This window comes from Notolepis coatsorum (genome assembly GCF_963971535.1).
Source record: "Notolepis coatsorum genome assembly, chromosome: 8".
Taxonomy (NCBI): Eukaryota; Metazoa; Chordata; class Actinopteri; order Aulopiformes; family Paralepididae; genus Notolepis; species Notolepis coatsorum.
The window spans coordinates 130,987,413-131,006,084 of NC_140172.1; the positions used below are offsets into that span (position 1 = coordinate 130,987,413).

At 44.8% G+C, this 18,672-nt stretch overlaps 1 protein-coding gene across 1 annotated transcript in view; it reads left to right on the forward strand.

Moving 5' to 3' along the window:
- The first annotated feature begins 2,175 nt into the window (after nt 1–2,175).
- Nucleotides 2,176–18,672, forward strand: part of LOC311233107 (solute carrier organic anion transporter family member 2B1-like) — a 69,796-nt gene continuing 53,299 nt past the window's right edge. The window contains exons 1-2 of the mRNA XM_084319992.1: nt 2,176–2,246; nt 16,500–16,623. Coding sequence (XP_084176118.1) covers nt 16,537–16,623 — 87 coding nt within the window. The 5' untranslated portion in view covers nt 2,176–2,246; nt 16,500–16,536. The remainder of the gene's footprint in view (nt 2,247–16,499; nt 16,624–18,672) is intronic.

Sequence of the window (18,672 nt, forward strand, 5' to 3'; positions counted from 1 at the left end):
CGCTGTATTAAGTGAGCCTATTATGGGATCCACGCGAGCTTTCTATCGTGGAAACATCTGGGCGTCCCGCAACTTTTACTGATTCACATGTAGCCCCTAAAATGCTTAGAAAAGGAAAACAGAAAGCGTGGAATAAACTCGCCGAAACGGAAAAGTGTCCCACGGGCGCGCCGTGATTCCGATCCGCGTGAAAATATTCACGGCCATAGAGGAGACCGTGGGACACCTTTTTGCAACCGAATATGTGTCTCGAATTTGCTCCCACGCGGCGCGCAAAATCGCGCAAGGAAAAATCGGACCAAAAATTAACCAATGCTCCAGCAGTATTAATGACCCTGATGTAAACAAGACAAACGTCTTTCTCTGGTCTGCATCCCCTTATACAATTGTGTGTGAATGAATGAATGAATGAAAACTTTATTAACAGATTGCAGAATGGGTACAGTACAGTACAGCTCAATACATACAATTGTTAAGGGGATGCAGACCAGAGAAAGACTTTCGTCTTGTTTACATCAGGGTCCCCCATTTTCAATTCATCGTAAATGTGTATTGAGCCGTACTGTATTGTACCCATTCTGCAATCTGTTAAATAAATAAAAATAACGTTTGACTGGCCGCCGAGCCATACTGTAGTGTACATGGTGACTGCTTGACTTAAAAAAAAAAAAAAAAATATTAATAAAAATATTGAATAATTTTTTTTTTAATAATTTTTTTTTGGCTTCCCCTGTTATTTTACCCACGCGACGCCACTGCTTAAATCTGTTGCCTATACTCAATTTATACCTACCTACTGCTTTCACTGTCCACAACTGCCCTACACTGTAATCATAGTAATAATAATACACTTAACTACCCACCTCATACTATAGTCTACCCATATATTCTGTATGATAGCATATACAACTGTGCTGTATATACTGCACATTTGCATTTATATATTTATATATATATATATCTGTCTGAATATACCTGCATATAATCCTTATATATACCTATGTATACACCTGCATATAACCCATATAACTCTGTATGATAGCATAATTATACAATAATGCTATATATATCGTGTATATGTAACGGTTGTGACAACGTCACCTCAAACTTTGATGCCCCGAGTGGGAGTCGAACCCCGGTCTCCCACACCGCAGGCAGCAACACAGACCGCTATACCAAGAGGTGAATCCACTTCTAAGTACTGGGTCTATGCGTCTTTTGAGGATGTGAGAGTGAGTTTAACCCATAGCACCGCTACTCACCCCAGCCCTTCTTGACTGCGCTTCATGATACCATCCGTTACACTCACCCTCTCAAACTCACTCCACTCCACCCAAGGCATCCGGGTCAATCTGCACCATTGTAACGGTTGTGACAACGTCACCTTAAACTTCGATGCCCCGAGTGGGAGTTGAACCCCGGTCTCCCACACCGCAGGCAACAACACAGACCCCTATACCAAGAGGTGAATTCACTTCTAAGTACTGGGTCTATGCGTCTTTTGAGGATGTGAGAGTGAGTTTAACCCATAGCACCGCTACTCACCCCAGCCCTTCTTGACTGCGCTTCACGATACCATCCGTTACATATATATATAATATATATTTATTCTCACCATATATATCTATCCACACCTATCTGTACATACCTGCACTGCACATAATCATTTTACATATCTGTAGATACTATATCTATATCTGTACATATCCCTTAACTATACTCTTACTAGTTACGCTGCTAGAGTACAATTTTAACTGTGTACTTCTTCCACTACTGGCTGTTTCACTCTGTCCTGTTGTACTAGTACTGAGTACTAACACTGACCTACTTTCCTTTTCCACAACCTCCATAATGTGTTTACACACCCCCACCACCAATTAAACCACCAATCCATAACCTCACTCTGCTCCTTCCCAGCCGAGTCCTCCCTGAGTCAAATTACTTCGCTGTGACTCCGTGAACTCTGTGTGTGTGTGTGTGTGTGTGTGTGTGTGTGTGTGTGTGTGTGTGTGTGTGTGTGTGCGTGTGTGTGCATGCGCACGTGGGTGCATATATATCCAAATTCCAGTGTTTTTAGGCCTGCCCCCTTCCTAGATCAGTTTATGATACCAGACGCTCACTTGGTGTAGTAAGAGGACTGCACATGGAGTGACTCCACAAGAAGAAATTCCACAACAGCACTGCTGCAGAGCAAGAACAGAGGGGGAGGCAACTAGCAGCTTCCTGTGTCTTGTTCAAGCTACATAGTAAGTCTAACTAAGCCGCTTCAGGTTAAGGGACCTGTTTTTATTTATTTTATATATTTATTTTTAATTTTTATTATTATAATTTTTTTATCAAAATAAATACCTGGACATTAGGAGAACATTTGTTTAAAAAAAACAAAAAAATAACAAACAAATATACAATATATATATATTTCGTATCATTTGGTGATAATACTCGATGTATGTATACAGTACTGAATGGATTGCTGGATGTATGTAAACAGTACTGAATGGATAACTGGATGTATGTATACAGTACTGAATGGATTATTGGATGTATGTATACAGTACTGAATGGATTATTGGATGTATGTATACAGTACGGAATGGATCACTGGATGTGTGTAAACAGTACTGAATGGATCACTGGATGTGTGTAAACAGTACTGAATGGTTTACTGGATGTATGTATACAGTACGGAATGGATCACTGGATGTGTGTAAACAGTACTGAATGGATCACTGGATGTGTGTAAACAGTACTGAATGGTTTACTGGATGTGTGTAAACAGTACTGAATGGATCACTGGATGTGTGTAAACAGTACTGAATGGATAACTGGATGTGTGTAAACAGTACTGAATGGATCACTGGATGTGTGTAAACAGTACTGAATGGATCACTGGATGTGTGTAAACAGTACTGAATGGATCAATGGATGTGTGTAAACAGTACTGAATGGATCACTGGATGTGTGTAAACAGTACTGAATGGATCACTGGATGTGTGTAAACAGTACTGAATGGATCAATGGATGTGTGTAAACAGTACTTCATTAGTCTGTTCATTATACTGTGTATACTGTAATGTTGTACTGCAAACACTTTTGAGTTGTATAAATGTACAAGTTTATGGACCTGTTTTTCAAAAAAAAATTACACCAGAATATTAGGATTGAACGAATTGTTAGTTCCTAATCAATACAACTTCAGATACACACACACACACACACACACACACACACACACACACTTCTCTAGTCAACTATGTGCCTCCTAGAACATTGCGATCATCTACTACTGGTCTATTGAAGGTTCCAAGCCACAGTCTAAGGAAAATCGGGGATGCAGCCTTTGCAAACTATGCACCAAAGTTATGGAACACACTACCTATGGACATTAGGGAAGCTAGATCTCTTAATATTAAAAAAAAAAATAAGCTAAAAACGTATCTCTTCTTCACCATAGCCTTCTAATACACTCTAGCACTATTTTATTCTGTCCATTCTATTGCATAATTTTTCTATATATTCTATTCTACTATTTTATTGCACTGTATTATTTTACTCTGTCTATTACTTTTTATTACAGGTTCAAAACTGTCAGGTATTAAACTGTGTGGGTATCAAACAAGAGGCTTTAAAACTGTAGGACTCAGGCCTAAAACTGCACCCTGAGAGAGGGAACTGCGCCCTGAGAGGGATAGGTTTGCCCTGAGTGGGAGGTTTGAAGGGTCAAAGTGGGTATAAAACAGGAGGGAAGACTGTCAAGTTTTAAACTGTGGATACCAAACAGAGAAGGTAAAGACGACTTTGAACAGTAATCCAGAACTATTTTATTGCACTGTAAAAAAATATATTTTATCTATTCTATTCTACTCTTTTTTTATTTATATATATTTATTTTTTTGCATTTTTACAGCTTTTTCTGGTCACGCAGGACCGATAGAGGAGAGGGAGAACGGGAGGAGATGTGGGGAAGAAATGCGACAAATATCGCCGGGAGCGGGAGGCGAACCCGGGACGCGTCTATTCGAATACCAACAGAGTTGCGCGTTTTGCTAATCTGATTGGCCACTGACGTTTCTGGTCATGTGACATGTGCGCCCAATCGCGTGACGAGCTGTGTCTTTGCCCATTTCCGTGTCGAACAGCCTGCAAACTACCTAACGCCTAGTTTATCACTGGTTAGGTAGTTTATCACTGGTTTGGAATCAGGGCTGGCGTTCTATCGCCATGCTCTAAGACAAACTCTAACCTTAACCAACTTCGAAAGAGTGCCTAAGCTTAACCGTCGAAAGAACTTGCCATCACACAATTGGTGCACATGTCACATGACCAGAAACGTCAGTGGCCAATCAGATTCGCAAAACGCACAACTCCGTTGGTATTCGAATATAGGCACCCGGCAGCGTCTATTCTTTTACCAACCGGTTTGTGCGTTTTGCTAATCTGATTGGCCACGCACGTTTCTGGTCATGTGACATGTGCGCCCAATCGCATGACGAGCAGTGTCTTAGCCCATTTCCGCGTGGAACAGCCTGCAAACGACCTATCGCCTAGTTTATCACTGGTTAAACTTAGGCGACTCTTTCGCAGTTGGTTAAGGTTAGAGTTTGGAATCAGGGCTGGCGTTCTATCGCCATGCTCTAAGACAAACTCTAACCTTAACCAACTTCGAAAGAGCGCTTAAGCTTAACCGTCCAAAGAACTTGCCGTCACACGATTGGGCGCACATGTCACATGACCAGAAACGTCAGTGGCCAATCAGATTCGCAAAACGCACGAACCGTTTGGTAAAAGTAATGACGCCACCCGGCGTGGGTGTGCGAGGCACTATGCGGTGCGCCATGAGGGCACCCAGTCTATTCTACTATTTTATTGCACTGCACTATTTTACTCTGTCTATTTTATCTTACTTTTTTTTTATCATTGTATATTTAAAACTGAATCAAACCATAAACAAGGTGGCCTGTTGGGATGTTAGATCCTAATGTGAAAAACTGTGATTTTATATGTCTGCACTCATTTTATCTTACTTTGAGCTGCAGTTTCTGTATGAAAGGTGCTATACAAATAAAATGTATTATTATTATTATTATTATTATTATTATTATTATTATTATTATTATTATTATTATTATTATTATTATTATTATTATTATTATTATTATTATTATTATTATTATTATTATTATTATTATTATTATTATTATTATTATTATTATTATTATTATTATTATTATTATTATTATTATTATTATTATTATTATTATTATTATTATTATTATTATTATTATTATTATTATTATTATTATTATTATGCTGATTAATGCTGGTGTGATGCTGGTGTGATGCTGGTTTAGTTGGTGGACCAGCATATGGTGACATAATATATATGCATGCTGCCTCTTCAATGCTAAAAAAGCTAGACAGTGTGTACCATGCTTCTCTGCGCTTCATCACTAGTGCCAAAGGGCTTACTCACCATTGTGTGCTTTACCAAATGGTAGGATGGAGGACCTCTCTGTACGTACGGAGAAATCCCACATGTTTGTTTTTATATATAAGGCCATCCTAGGGAAGCTTCCCCTATATATTTCCAATCTAATTAGCTTTGCCTCAGTCTAGCAGCTACCATACCAGGTCCACAAGATGTCTACTAAAAAAATTATAATAATAATAAATAAAAGAGAATACACACTGAACTAGGAAGAACAGCTTTTTCAAGCTTTGCACCTTGGGCATGGAATGGGCTACAGGACCATATCCACTTAGATACCCTGGTGTCTCTCTGCGAATTTAAATCTGTATTACATAACTTCCTACAAGAAGAATGTCGCTGCTTTCTGTAGTCAGGTCCCAACTGCAAAACTGCAAAATTACTGTATTAATCAAATCAAATCAAATCAAATTTATTTATAAGGCCCAACAACACACGTTAATGTCCCCATGGGCCGTACATGTCTTCTTTAAACAAGTCAAGAAGAAAACATAACAATAAGTCAAGAACAGAACAAGAACACCATAAGGTCCAACAAATTTTAAATAAATGCAAATAAATGAAAGAATAAATGAAAGAATGCAAGCACTCCCAGACATACCCCACGCGAAGGTAAGGAAAAACTCACTAAAACCTAACAATAGGGAAAAATGCTCCACAGGCAGTGTGGAGGAGAGAAACCTTAGAAGAGCCATTCAAGGGGGGATCTTCCTTCTTAGATGTCGGTGATAGTGTTGCAGACTAACAGTTGGTAAGCATGCACTCAAGTGTGTAGTGAAACACCGATGAGTGCATGCAATAGCAACTGAACATTTTGAAAGATTAAAGATAGAGCTGATAGCGATACCCTGTGTTACAAAGGATCAGATTAAACCGAATATATATATTTATTGATTGATATATATTGCATAATATTTGTATATCGTTTGATATCCCTTGTATATTCCTTGTACATATACACGGAATATCCCTTTAGCCTAGTACAGACCATAATATTTCATTCTCCTATTGGACAGCGGTCCACAGGCGCCAAGGCCATGCCTCCAAAGTCAGGTTCAAAGTCACCGCCGGGGACATGCCTGGACATGAATGGTATTGCGCAAGGATATGAGATAGGAATAAAGCTGGTACTAGTTTATTCATCTAAGCGTATAAATACGGCGCAGGTGAATACAGAAGTATGTTACCCAATAAGTTGAAGCCTCACCCACGATACTACTGTACGTGCGGTGAAGTATGGCCTGTTTGGCCCCAAATAGAGCATTGAGACCGCATGCGAATTAATAACTGAAGTGTCAGAGTTTGGCGCTATACCGTCGAGTGCAACATATTCTATTAAGTCAGTAATAGTCTATTGGTGTATAGTGTATCGTGCGGCTAAAGTTCTACAGTGACCAGCATCACCAACGTTTTCCTCGTATCAGCTAGAGTGCTTATCCAGGCTGGGCTGCTTTCATGGCGCTTTCACCCGAGGAGCCCTAGACGAGGACCGTGTGGACATGTACACTGGATTATCTACCCGACGACTGCATAGCCCTTTTCGGCTGGATTATATTTGCTTTTGGTCCTGTAATTAATGGAGCGGAGAATCGCCGACGCCCACCAGTGTGTGGGATTTACCCTGTGAGGAGCCACGTCGAGTCTGCCCCTCAGAAGCCTGAGGCAGGCTAGCTTTCTTCCCTGTGGAGCTACAGGCTACGGAGAACAGCTGTATTTGTCTGTGGATCAAGATCTTATTGCACCGTCTCCCGTACTCGGAGTCTCCTTATCATCGTTGACCCAGACTCTATTACCGACAGATCCTCTACCCCTGCTGGCTTACAACCGGGGGGACCCTTCCAGTATCTCCCGCTATATTACTAGTGTACCATAGATATAATTCCCTAAGATTCAGGTTGTATAATTACCTCCTGCGTAACCAGAGAATGGACATTCGTTATTGATTTGCCTACGCACATTCCTTTGCCTTATAAGCGCATTCAAAGTGAAATGGAGAAGTATATTATGTACCTTTTGCTACAATAAATACTTAATTACAACTTTGTGTGGAACCGATTTCATTGTGGGAAGTGTTCATCATTATATATATCATGTACTGTATGGCCAGTAATTAAAGTGCATAAGACGGTAGTGGTTTAATGATACCATACTTATCAATACAGTCAGGGAATTGTACCCCTCAGTTACAATTGGTCCTTCGAGCCGGAGGGTAACTAGCGTAATATTAATATAGTGGTATTAATATTGACATGGCCAATGATGAACACTCCACAAAACGGTTCTCCTAAAATAGATCGCCCGCAGCGTAGACGGCAGACACCTCAGTACTTAGAGGATTACGTTGCCAATATACTACCTAGCTTTCTACAGACGGTAAACGCGGAAAAAGTAGATAGTAAAATTATGTCCGACCCTATCGACCAGGCTACCCCGCCTATAGAGGCCCTAGTGGGTTCTAACGTAACTGACCAAGCTCACGGAGGGGACCAGGAGGGACCTGACATTACTTTACCCCCCGCCAAGACCGAAGAAGTAGTCCCCGGAGAGCTCCAGGATAAAGACAGCCCTCCAGGGATGGAACTCGACCCAATACAAGAAGAGGCGAGCACCCCGGAGATGGATCTCCTCGACTCGCCACAGGAGAACGGATCTCCAACGAGTACTACCAGGAGCGGATCACCTCAACCAGCGTCTTCCCCCAGCGAGGCGGACAAGATGCTGGCACAGGCCTTCCTCGCCAGCCTGGCAGCCTCAACAGAGCGCGATCGACTCCAAGCACAGACGCTTAGTGAGCGCGAACATTCTTCCATGGAAAGAGAACGCCTTCAAGCGCAGCAACGGAGCGACGAAGATCGTATACGTCTAGAGATTAGACGCCTTCAGATGGAAGAGAATATGGGAAGAGACCGGGCCAAAGCCCAGCGCGCCGCCGCCGAAGCCCAGCGCGCCGCTGCCGGTGCCCAAAGAGAAGCAGAGCGCGACCTCGCTCTCACCAAGCGCGAAGCCGAGCGCGACCGATTACAAGCGCAGATAATGGAGCAGCTGATCACCAGGGCAACACCCCCTCCCTCCGCACGGGGCTCCAGGGCCTCGTCAAGACAAGGGTCAAGGGCACCCTCCCCGACCCGATCAAGCGACCCTGAGCCCGACCACCAGAGAGAGCCTATACCCCCCTCCGAACCCCTTCCCCGTCCGGTCCAAGTGAGACCCAGCTACAAGGAAGAAACGGTCTACACCGCGGAGAGGCTAAATAGACGACTACAGGATCTAGATGACCTGCCAGAGGAAGAAGAAGAGGGAGAGGAGGAGAGTCAAGCCCAACAGCAGCACAGTACTCCACAGGACCAGGAGGTCCAGTACAGCCCAGGCTTTACCCCTGCGGCTCTGCGCTACAGACCCCCGACTCAATTCACGGGTGAGCTTGACGCACGACCAGCCCCGAGGAACAGCACCTGGGTACGCGGGCCATGGTATCCAGCAGGTACCAGCCCACCAAGAGGCGTAAGAGGAGACTCGCCTAGGAGGCCTCTCTTCCAACTCTCACCGATGTGCCAGCCATCCATGGCATCATACATTGGCACACCGACGTTCCCGGACTTCACACACGAGAACAGAGCACAGTACACAGAGCTACGAATGTGCTTAGAGACAATGATGTCCGATGTAGCTGCTGAACCGTACAAATATGCTATCCTACTGAAGCACCTCAAGGTGCCCCGAGCGCACAATATAGCGCTGGCCTATGCCACCTCTACTACTAGGGGTGGGAATCATCAGTTTCATCACGATACGATACGATATCGATTCTTTGGACAACGATACGATATTTGCCGATATCACAAAGTCTGCCACGATACGATACGATACGATTCAATTCAGGTGTCTGCGATCGATATGAGGCGATATTATGTGCCCATTTAACACAATCAGTCACATTTAGATCAACTAAAAAAAGGCTACGGAAATATCAATTGATGTATTTATTTTTGAGCTCTTCCAGACATTTAAATGAAAAACAATCTATTGTTTTTAATACAAATAGACCTCCTGTTCACTTTTGTTTTTATATATTGAGCTTTAACACACACACAGACACACACAGACACACACAGACACACACACACACACACACACACACACACACACACACACACACACACACACACACACACACAGTCCCCCACAGCCCCCACCCCTCCTCCTTCCAAGTCCCCTTTCCACTCTCCTGTTCTCTCTCACGGTTAGCTGCTTAGCTTTTAGCAGCCAACGCGACGTTCATTTAGATATTTAACGCGACGTTGGCATAAAGGAATGGCGACGATGCAACGCCTGTTATATGCATTTGACCCGTTGCGGGGAAAAAACTGCACAGACTTATATCGGCTCGCAAAATAGACGCTCTGTAGTGCTTTACAGCAGACGCAAACACTGCTGTAATTTCTACACGGAGTTTCACAATACTGGGCGCCGGCGGATATGACTCGCGGGGATTTTCAAAATAAGAGTATCGCAATATGAATCGATCTTTTTACGTTGCGTCGATCCTATTTGATTATTGATAATAGATCGATATATCGATCTGGATCGATGTATTGTCCCACCCCTATCTACTACCCCATACACCGCGGCTCTAGCAGCACTCGACGATATGGATGCATATGGGACTACGTAATACAAGAGATAAGGCATATTGACCGCCTACCCCCAGCCACAGACAATCGCTCACTAGATGACCTGTCTATCAAGGTACAATCCCTGGTAGGGATGCTGGGGGCGCAAAGAGAAAAGGGTATGCACGAACTGTACGCGAACTCTAATGTCGAGAGGATTTTAGAGAAGCTTCCGCCCGCCCGACAAGAGCGCTTCAGGCGGCAAAGAGACCACCGTGATCCTAACGGTCCCGAGCCATCCCTCCTAGACCTAGCCGACTTCCTGGCGAGAGAAGACAACAGCCTACGGTTGGATACGTTCATGCGGAGCACACCAAGCTCCAGAGAGGGACCTAGGAGAGCAAACGATGGCCGCAGATTGGTGACCGTCATGCACCAATCAGAATCAGTACCGAGCAGCAAGAACCACAGTACCCCCTCGATGAAAGAGAAGTGGAAGATGGTGTGCCCGTACTGCGAAAATGAACACTGGCTGTCACAATGTGACACGTTCAAGAAGATGACCGCCGACGAGGTGAGTCAATGGATAAAGGCCAACCGACGCTGTTACCGATGTGCGCGCAGTCACATGGCAGCCGATTGCCGCTTAAAGAAGAGGTGTAGTCGGTGTGACGGAGCCCACTTAGACGTCCTACACGACAGTAACAGAAGAAAGCCTGCACCCTCAAGCAGCACAAAGGCAAGTGTTATGTACATTGACCCCGCCAGCAGCGGGGGCGCCCGGGTGCTCTTAAAGGTGGTCCGCGTAACATTGAGTTACCAAGACAAGGTCATGGACACTTACGCCGTCCTTGACGACGGGTCAGAGAAGACCCTTCTCCTCGCGTCCGCTGCGGCCCAGCTGGGGCTGCGGGGGAGCGAAAACCAGATGACGATTCGGACAATAAGAAGAGATCTAAAGACGATAAAGGGCGAGAATGTCTCCTTCACTATCGCAGCAAGCGGGCAGCCAGAGAGACGGTATAGGATTACTAACGCTTTCACCAGCCAAGAAATAGGCCTGTCGCAGTACACCTACCCCATCGCCAAGCTGATGGATAAATATGTGCACCTGCGTCAACTACCTATACCGCTCATAGACGGTGCCACCCCGACCCTGCTGATAGGCTCCGACCATGCAGACCTCATCGTCCCGATGGACCGGGTCCACACAGGGCCCAGAGGCTGTCCTGCAGCAGTCGAGACCCGCCTAGGATGGACACTACAAGGCCCCCTCGCTAGGTCCCTTAACCGAACAGCAGCCACTAGCTGCCTCCACTCCAGAGTGACAGAAGAAGACACCACCCTCCTACAGCATGTCGAGAGGCTATGTACACTAGAGACAATGCCCTTTAAGAACGAAAAGAAAGACATTCGTTCCAAGGAAGACATTTACGCTATAGCCCTCCTCGAGCAGGGGACAAAGAGAGTCAAAGTCAACGGAGTGATGAGATACGCAACTCCACTTCTGAGGCGAGAGGGTATGCCTACCTTCCACGCCCCAAAAGAAGCGACGGAGCGGTATCTATTGAACACAGAGCGGCGCCTAGCCAGAGACCCCGCTCAAGAGACTGTGTACCGCGCTGAGATTAACAAGCTAATCACAGCGGGACACATAAAGAAAATTGACATTAAAGAGGCCGATCAGACGACCGAATCATGGTACATGCCGCACCACAAAGTCCACCACAACGGCAAGGATCGTATTGTGTTCAACTGCAGCTACCAGATCGGATCACAAAATCTGAATAAAGAGCTCTTGCCCGGCCCAACACTAGGCCCCTCTCTACTAGGCGTGTTACTACGTTTCCGCCAAGACAAGGTGGCCATCAGCGGCGACATCAAAGGGATGTTCCTGCAGGTGAGACTAGTGGAGGAGGACAAGCCCCTGCTGCGGTTCCTATGGAGAGAGAGGATCGGGGACGAGCAACCAGCCATCTATCAATGGGAAGTCCTCCCTTTCGGAACCACATGCAGCCCATGCTGTGCTACGTTTGCACTGCAAAAACACGTCGCAGAGGACCCAGCAGCTGATGAAGAGGTCCGACAAAGTGTAGGAAATAGTTTCTACGTGGACAACTGTCTGCAAAGCGTCTCGACGCCAGAAGAAGCCGAGGCCCTTCTACTCAAGCTCCGCGCCTCCCTGATCAAAGGCGGCTTTGATCTCAGGCAGTGGGCCAGCAGCGACCCGCAAGTATTGCGCAGCCTCTCCCCCGAGGACAAGGCAGCAAGCAGCGAGACCTGGATGGCGACCATCCCAGGAGAAGCCCAAGAAATGACATTAGGACTAGTCTGGCGCTTCAAAACAGACTCGCTCCATTATAAACACACACCCCTGACCAAGGAGCAGGGAAGGTCGACTGCACTACCGACCACCAGACGGAGTGTATACAGAACACTCGCCAGACAATATGACCCGTTGGGATGTATTCTACCTTACACCACCAGGGCAAAGATGATTGTAAGAGCGTTATGGGACAAGGACCAGGGCTGGGACGACCCCATACCCGAACACCTTGCATCCACATGGAGAGAGTGGGAGACAGAACTCAGCTCAATCCCAGGTGTCAACATACGCCGCAGCTACTTCCCACCCACAGTGAGGCCGGAGACGTGCCAGATGGACCTGCATGTCTTCAGCGACGCCTCCGAAGTAGCCTACGGTTCGGTGGCCTACTTGCGTGCCCGAGAGGAGGGAGGAGAAATACATACTGCTTTCATCCTGGCTCGCTCAAGAATAGCCCCACGCACGCAACAATCTATCCCGCGTCTAGAGCTCTGCGCAGCCCTAGCAGGAGCGCAACTCGCTACGTTGATCCAACGTGAACTCACCATCCCGGTGCAAAGAACAATCTTGTGGTCAGACTCCACGACAGTACTCACATGGATCCGGTCTGATTCGTGCAGATACAAGGTCTTCGTGGGAGTCAGAGTCACAGAGATTCAAGATTTAACAGAAGTAGCAAGCTGGATGTATGTGGACACAAAACACAACCCAGCTGACGTCATCACCCGGGGAATGTCCCTGGATGACCTCACCCGTCACAACCTATACAGTGACGGGCCAGAGTTCCTCAAGCTCCCGGAAGAAGAGTGGCCTACACCCACCCCACGGGCAGCGAGTAAAGAGGAGGCCGAGAACAAGAAATCTATGTTCTGTGGATTGACCACACTCGTCTCCACAGACCCCGACATAGACGATTGCCTCACCCTAGAGAGTGCGCAGCTAAAGACATTCCTGTGGCACCACCCAGAGGTTCAGCTCACTACTGACATTACTGCAGCTGACTACGAAGAAGCAGAACTTCTTCTCCTACAACGAGCCCAGAGAGACTCGTTTCCCGATGAGCTAGACTGTCTACAGGGAGCCAAGCCCGTCCCATCAGACAGCAGATTGCTCCACCTAGCCCCCGAGAGCGACGCCCATGGTCTCATCAGAGTGGGTGGTCGTCTGCGGAGAGCTCCAGACTTACCGGATGACGTCAAGTACCCGATAGTCTTAAACAGCCGACACAAGGTCACAGAGCTGATCATAAAGAAATACGACGAGGATGTGCATCACGCCGGGGCAGAGAGAGTCTTCGCGGAGATCAGACGTCGTTATTGGATACAGCAAGGGAGAGAAGCAGTGCGGCGCTTCCAGCGAACCTGTCTAGACTGTCGTAAATGGCGAGCGCAGCCCAGTATACCCCGGATGGCTGACCTACCTCCCTGTCGCCTCCGACTCGGCGACAAGCCTTTTCACTCCACCGGTATGGACTGTTTCGGCCCGCTGTATGTAAAGAAAGGAAGAGGAACCGAGAAGCGGTGGGGTATTGTATTCAAATGCATGACCACCCGAGCGATGCATATAGAACTCCTTCCAACCATGAGCACAGACTCATTCCTTATGGCCTTCCGAAGATTCACATCGCGGAAAGGCAAACCGTCTATATTATTGTCTGATCACGGGACAAACTTCAAAGGCGGAGAAAGAGAGCTGAGAGAGAGCTTCCAAGCTATTGGCCCAGAACTTAAGACCCACCTCGCTCCATCCCAGATTGACTTCCAGTTTAATCCCCCGAATGCACCTCACTTCGGTGGAACTTGGGAACGAGAAGTACGTTCAATAAAGACAGCCCTGTACGCCGTGCTTGGGGCCCAGACCGTGGCGGAAGAAGTCCTAATGACAGTCCTCACGGAGATCGAGGGAGTATTGAACTCAAAGCCCCTCGGTTACGTCTCAAGTGATGTAGCAGATGTCGACCCAGTCACCCCCAACACACTCTTGATGGGGCGGCTGGACCCCGCGCTACCACAGACAATGTACAGGCCTGAAGAAGCGAACGGCCGAAGAATGTGGAGGTACAGTCAAGTATTGGCTGACAAGTTTTGGAACAGCTTCCTACTCCACTCTCTACCGTCTCTACAGACCCGCCAGAAATGGGTGAAAGAGAGAGACAATTTGACAGAAGGAACAGTCGTCATGATTATCGACCAGTCACTACCCCGAGCTATGTGGCCGGCTGGCCGCGTAAGCAAAGTGATCACCGGTGCCGACGGAAAGGTCCGAGCAGCCGAAGTGCTCGTCCAAGGGCGGATCTACACCCGACCCGTGGCGAGGCTAATAGAGTTGCCAAGGCTCCCAGAGACTATTGATGACGACCATGACCCCATGACTTTGTGAACTGCCCTACCCCTCACAACAGACATTGAGTAGTGGACAGTGCGGTTAATCTGTCTCTGCTTAGCTAATTAGGTGGGACTAATTAGGAGGCGGCTGTTACAAAGGATCAGATTAAACCGAATATATTTATTGATTGATATATATTGCATAATATTTGTATATCGTTTGATATCCCTTGTATATTCCTTGTACATATACACGGAATATCCCTTTAGCCTAGTACAGACCATAATATTTCATTCTCCTATTGGACAGCGGTCCACAGGCGCCAAGGCCATGCCTCCAAAGTCAGGTTCAAAGTCACCGCCGGGGACATGCCTGGACATGAATGGTATTGCGCAAGGATATGAGACAGGAATAAAGCTGGTACTAGTTTATTCATCTAAGCATATAAATACGGCGCAGGTGAATACAGAAGTATGTTACCCAATAAGTTGAAGCCTCACCCACGATACTACGTGCGGTGAAGTATGGCCTGTTTGGCCCCAAATAGAGCATTGAGACCGCATGCGAATTAATAATTAATTATTAATAAATAATTCTATTAAGTCAGTAATAGTCTATTGGTGTATAGTGTATCGTGCGGCTAAAGTTCTACAGTGACCAGCATCACCAACGTTTTCCTCGTATCAGCTAGAGTGCTTATCCAGGCTGGGTTGCTTTCATGGCGCTTTCACCCGAGGAGCCCTAGACGAGGACCGTGTGGACATGTACACTGGATTATCTACCCGACGACTGCATAGCCCTTTTCGGCTGGATTATATTTGCTTTTGGTCCTGTAATTAATGGAGCGGAGAATCGCCGACGCCCACCAGTGTGTGGGATTTACCCTGTGAGGAGCCACGTCGAGTCTGCCCCTCAGAAGCCTGAGGCAGGCTAGCTTTCTTCCCTGTGGAGCTACAGGCTACGGAGAACAGCTGTATTCGTCTGTGGATCAAGATCTTATTGCACCGTCTCCCGTACTCGGAGTCTCCTTATCATCGTTGACCCAGACTCTATTACCGACAGATCCTCTACCCCTGCTGGCTTACAACCGGGGGGACCCTTCCAGTATCTCCCGCTATATTACTAGTGTACCATAGATATAATTCCCTAAGATTCAGGTTGTATAATTACCTCCTGCGTAACCAGAGAATGGACATTCGTTATTGATTTGCCTACGCACATTCCTTTGCCTTATAAGCGCATTCAAAGTGAAATAGAGAAGTATATTATGTACCTTTTGCTACAATAAATACTTAATTACAACTTTGTGTGGAACCGATTTCATTGTGGGAAGTGTTCATCATTATATATATCATGTACTGTATGGCCAGTAATTAAAGTGCATACGACGGTAGTGGTTTAATGATACCATACTTATCAATACAGTCAGGGAATTGTACCCCTCAGTTACACCCTGTATTTTACTGTCATACACTTTTACTATTATGTAGACTATTCTGTTTTGTGTTTTTGTGTTTACATATGATGTATTGTACATTGTATACATGCACTTTTATTATGTTCTTGTGTAATGTACTGCACATTTTATTGCTGTCTGATATATTGCAAATGTTATTGCTGTCATCTTGGCCAGGTCTCCCTTGCAAAAGAGATGTTGTATCTCAATGGGACTTCCTGGTTAAATAAAGGTTAAATAATAATATTGGTAGTATTAGTAGTACTTACTGCAGGATACACATGTACTTTACAGATCTCAGAAAGGACACAAGTCTCTGGGACAGACGGGCATGGCAGCCAACAACCCCAGCCTGAACTCTGACCCCTCCAGGTCAAGGCCTTCAACTAGGCGCAGGAGCCCCTTCAGCAGCATCAAGGTAGGTAATTTCTCATGGACAGTACCTCATAGGTTACTAATAGTCTCACCTATCTTTTTTTTAATCATGAATAATCAGGAAGTTTCATCATTTTAGTTTTTTTCTGATTTGATGATAATTTATTAACATATTTCACATCACATTTCTTGTCAAAATCATCTGACAAAAAGCGTATCTTAACCTGTTAAGCCTTAAGGTCCCCCTATAGGGGGACCCTGCTTTTCTTTATCATAAATCGATCAATAGAGACCGTATTAGATCCCCAATTATCATATAATAGGGTGTCATTGGAAAGCCACACTCATTGGCTACAACCCTGTGCAAAGATTTTCGAGATCGCCAAATGATTGACGGAGCTAGAGCCCCGGGGGTCAGGGGTGGTAATGTGTACTTTTGCGTTCTTTGGGGCACGCCTCACATATCGGCATGTAACTCGAGAACCACTGAACGGATTTTATCCCCTGAAAGGGCAATCGACAGGCAACAAATAGGGCTTTAATTCTATCTATATATTGTATTAAAAGAAATGCACACCCGAGCCACTAGAGGTCGGCAAAGAATCGTCCACATGTGGGCCCTTGGATGTTAAGAGGTCAATGTTTAAAAAAAAAATTGTAGCCAAGAGTAAAGACCATAACCCTATCAAAAACAGTAGTCAAAGTGTATATTTTCATTTTTACCGATGTTTTATATGTTTTATCGGAAATACAAATGTATTGAAAAAATGCTAATTATCAAAAAATTACTAAATCCAGATTCAACCCTGCCATTGGTAAGAGGAGCATTTCCCCTATCCATAGATGTATGATTTGGCGATAATAAGGTCAAGGTCAAGTTCAAGGTCAAATATGAATTTATAATTAAAGTCGATTATCATTAATTACTGTATCTACAAATCCTTGTTTAATCATCTTCCCGCGGTTCATTTGCTTAGATTTTTTGTACACATGATCTCAATAAGGTGGTGAATGAGCTCAGTGAGCATTTTCTCCTACCCGTATACATTTTTTATCATCATCATCAAAATCATAAATCATAATTAATCATAATTAATTTATTCATTACAATTTACAATTTACAGACACAATATTTCTGACACTGGAAATACATACCCCCAGGTCCCTAGATGCATGTAGAAGAACATGCAAATTGACCTTGCAGAAGTGGAGCAATCTTCCATTTACTTAGGCATGTACCTTTAGGCGAAAACGGTCTACAGATTAACAGGTTAAATAGGTTATTAAGCTTTAGGTCTGAGTACATGATGGCATCACCCGATGATCAGTACTGTCTCTACAAAATCTTGTGTTTAATCATCTTCCCTTTATTCTTTTGCTTAGATTTTTTGTACATGTGATCTCAAGGTGCTGAATGAGCTCAGTGGCAATTTTTCATGTCTGGTCATGGTGTTATTCACCGTCAAAAAAAGAAAGAAATAATTATATTCTCCTTTGGTTCATCACAATTTACTCAAGCCTAGTAACAGACACAATATTTCTTACACTGGGAATACATTCCCTGAGATCCATAGATGTCCCTAGATAGTAGATACCAAGAACATGCTACTGGACCTTGTAGAAGTGGAACAATCTTCCATTTACTTAGGTATGTATTTTTAGGCGGATTTTCAGAAAATAGGGCTAGGGCTTAAGAGGTTAAGCCACCAAAAATTAAACATCATTTAGAAACTAAACAAGATACGTTTTCATTTTTATTTCATTGTTTTTTTTTGTTTATTTCATGTTTTTATGAGTACATGAAGGCATTGTGTATTACACAGTTTTAATTATTTTTTTACTATATTTGGTGTGGTTAAAATGTTTTTGTTTGGTTTGTGATTTAATGTCTAAGGAAAAAGCTAGGTCCTGAAGCTAGACCAGTTTAGAACCACAGAACTAAATACACTTACTGTATATGTTTATTTTTGTCTCATCAGGTAGTTGTAAGTAAACACACTTATGCTGATGATCTTTCATGCAGCTACATGTAAAATACCATACAGTCTCAACAGTATAGGAGCTTTTGAACCAGGGGGCGGGGCCTAATGTA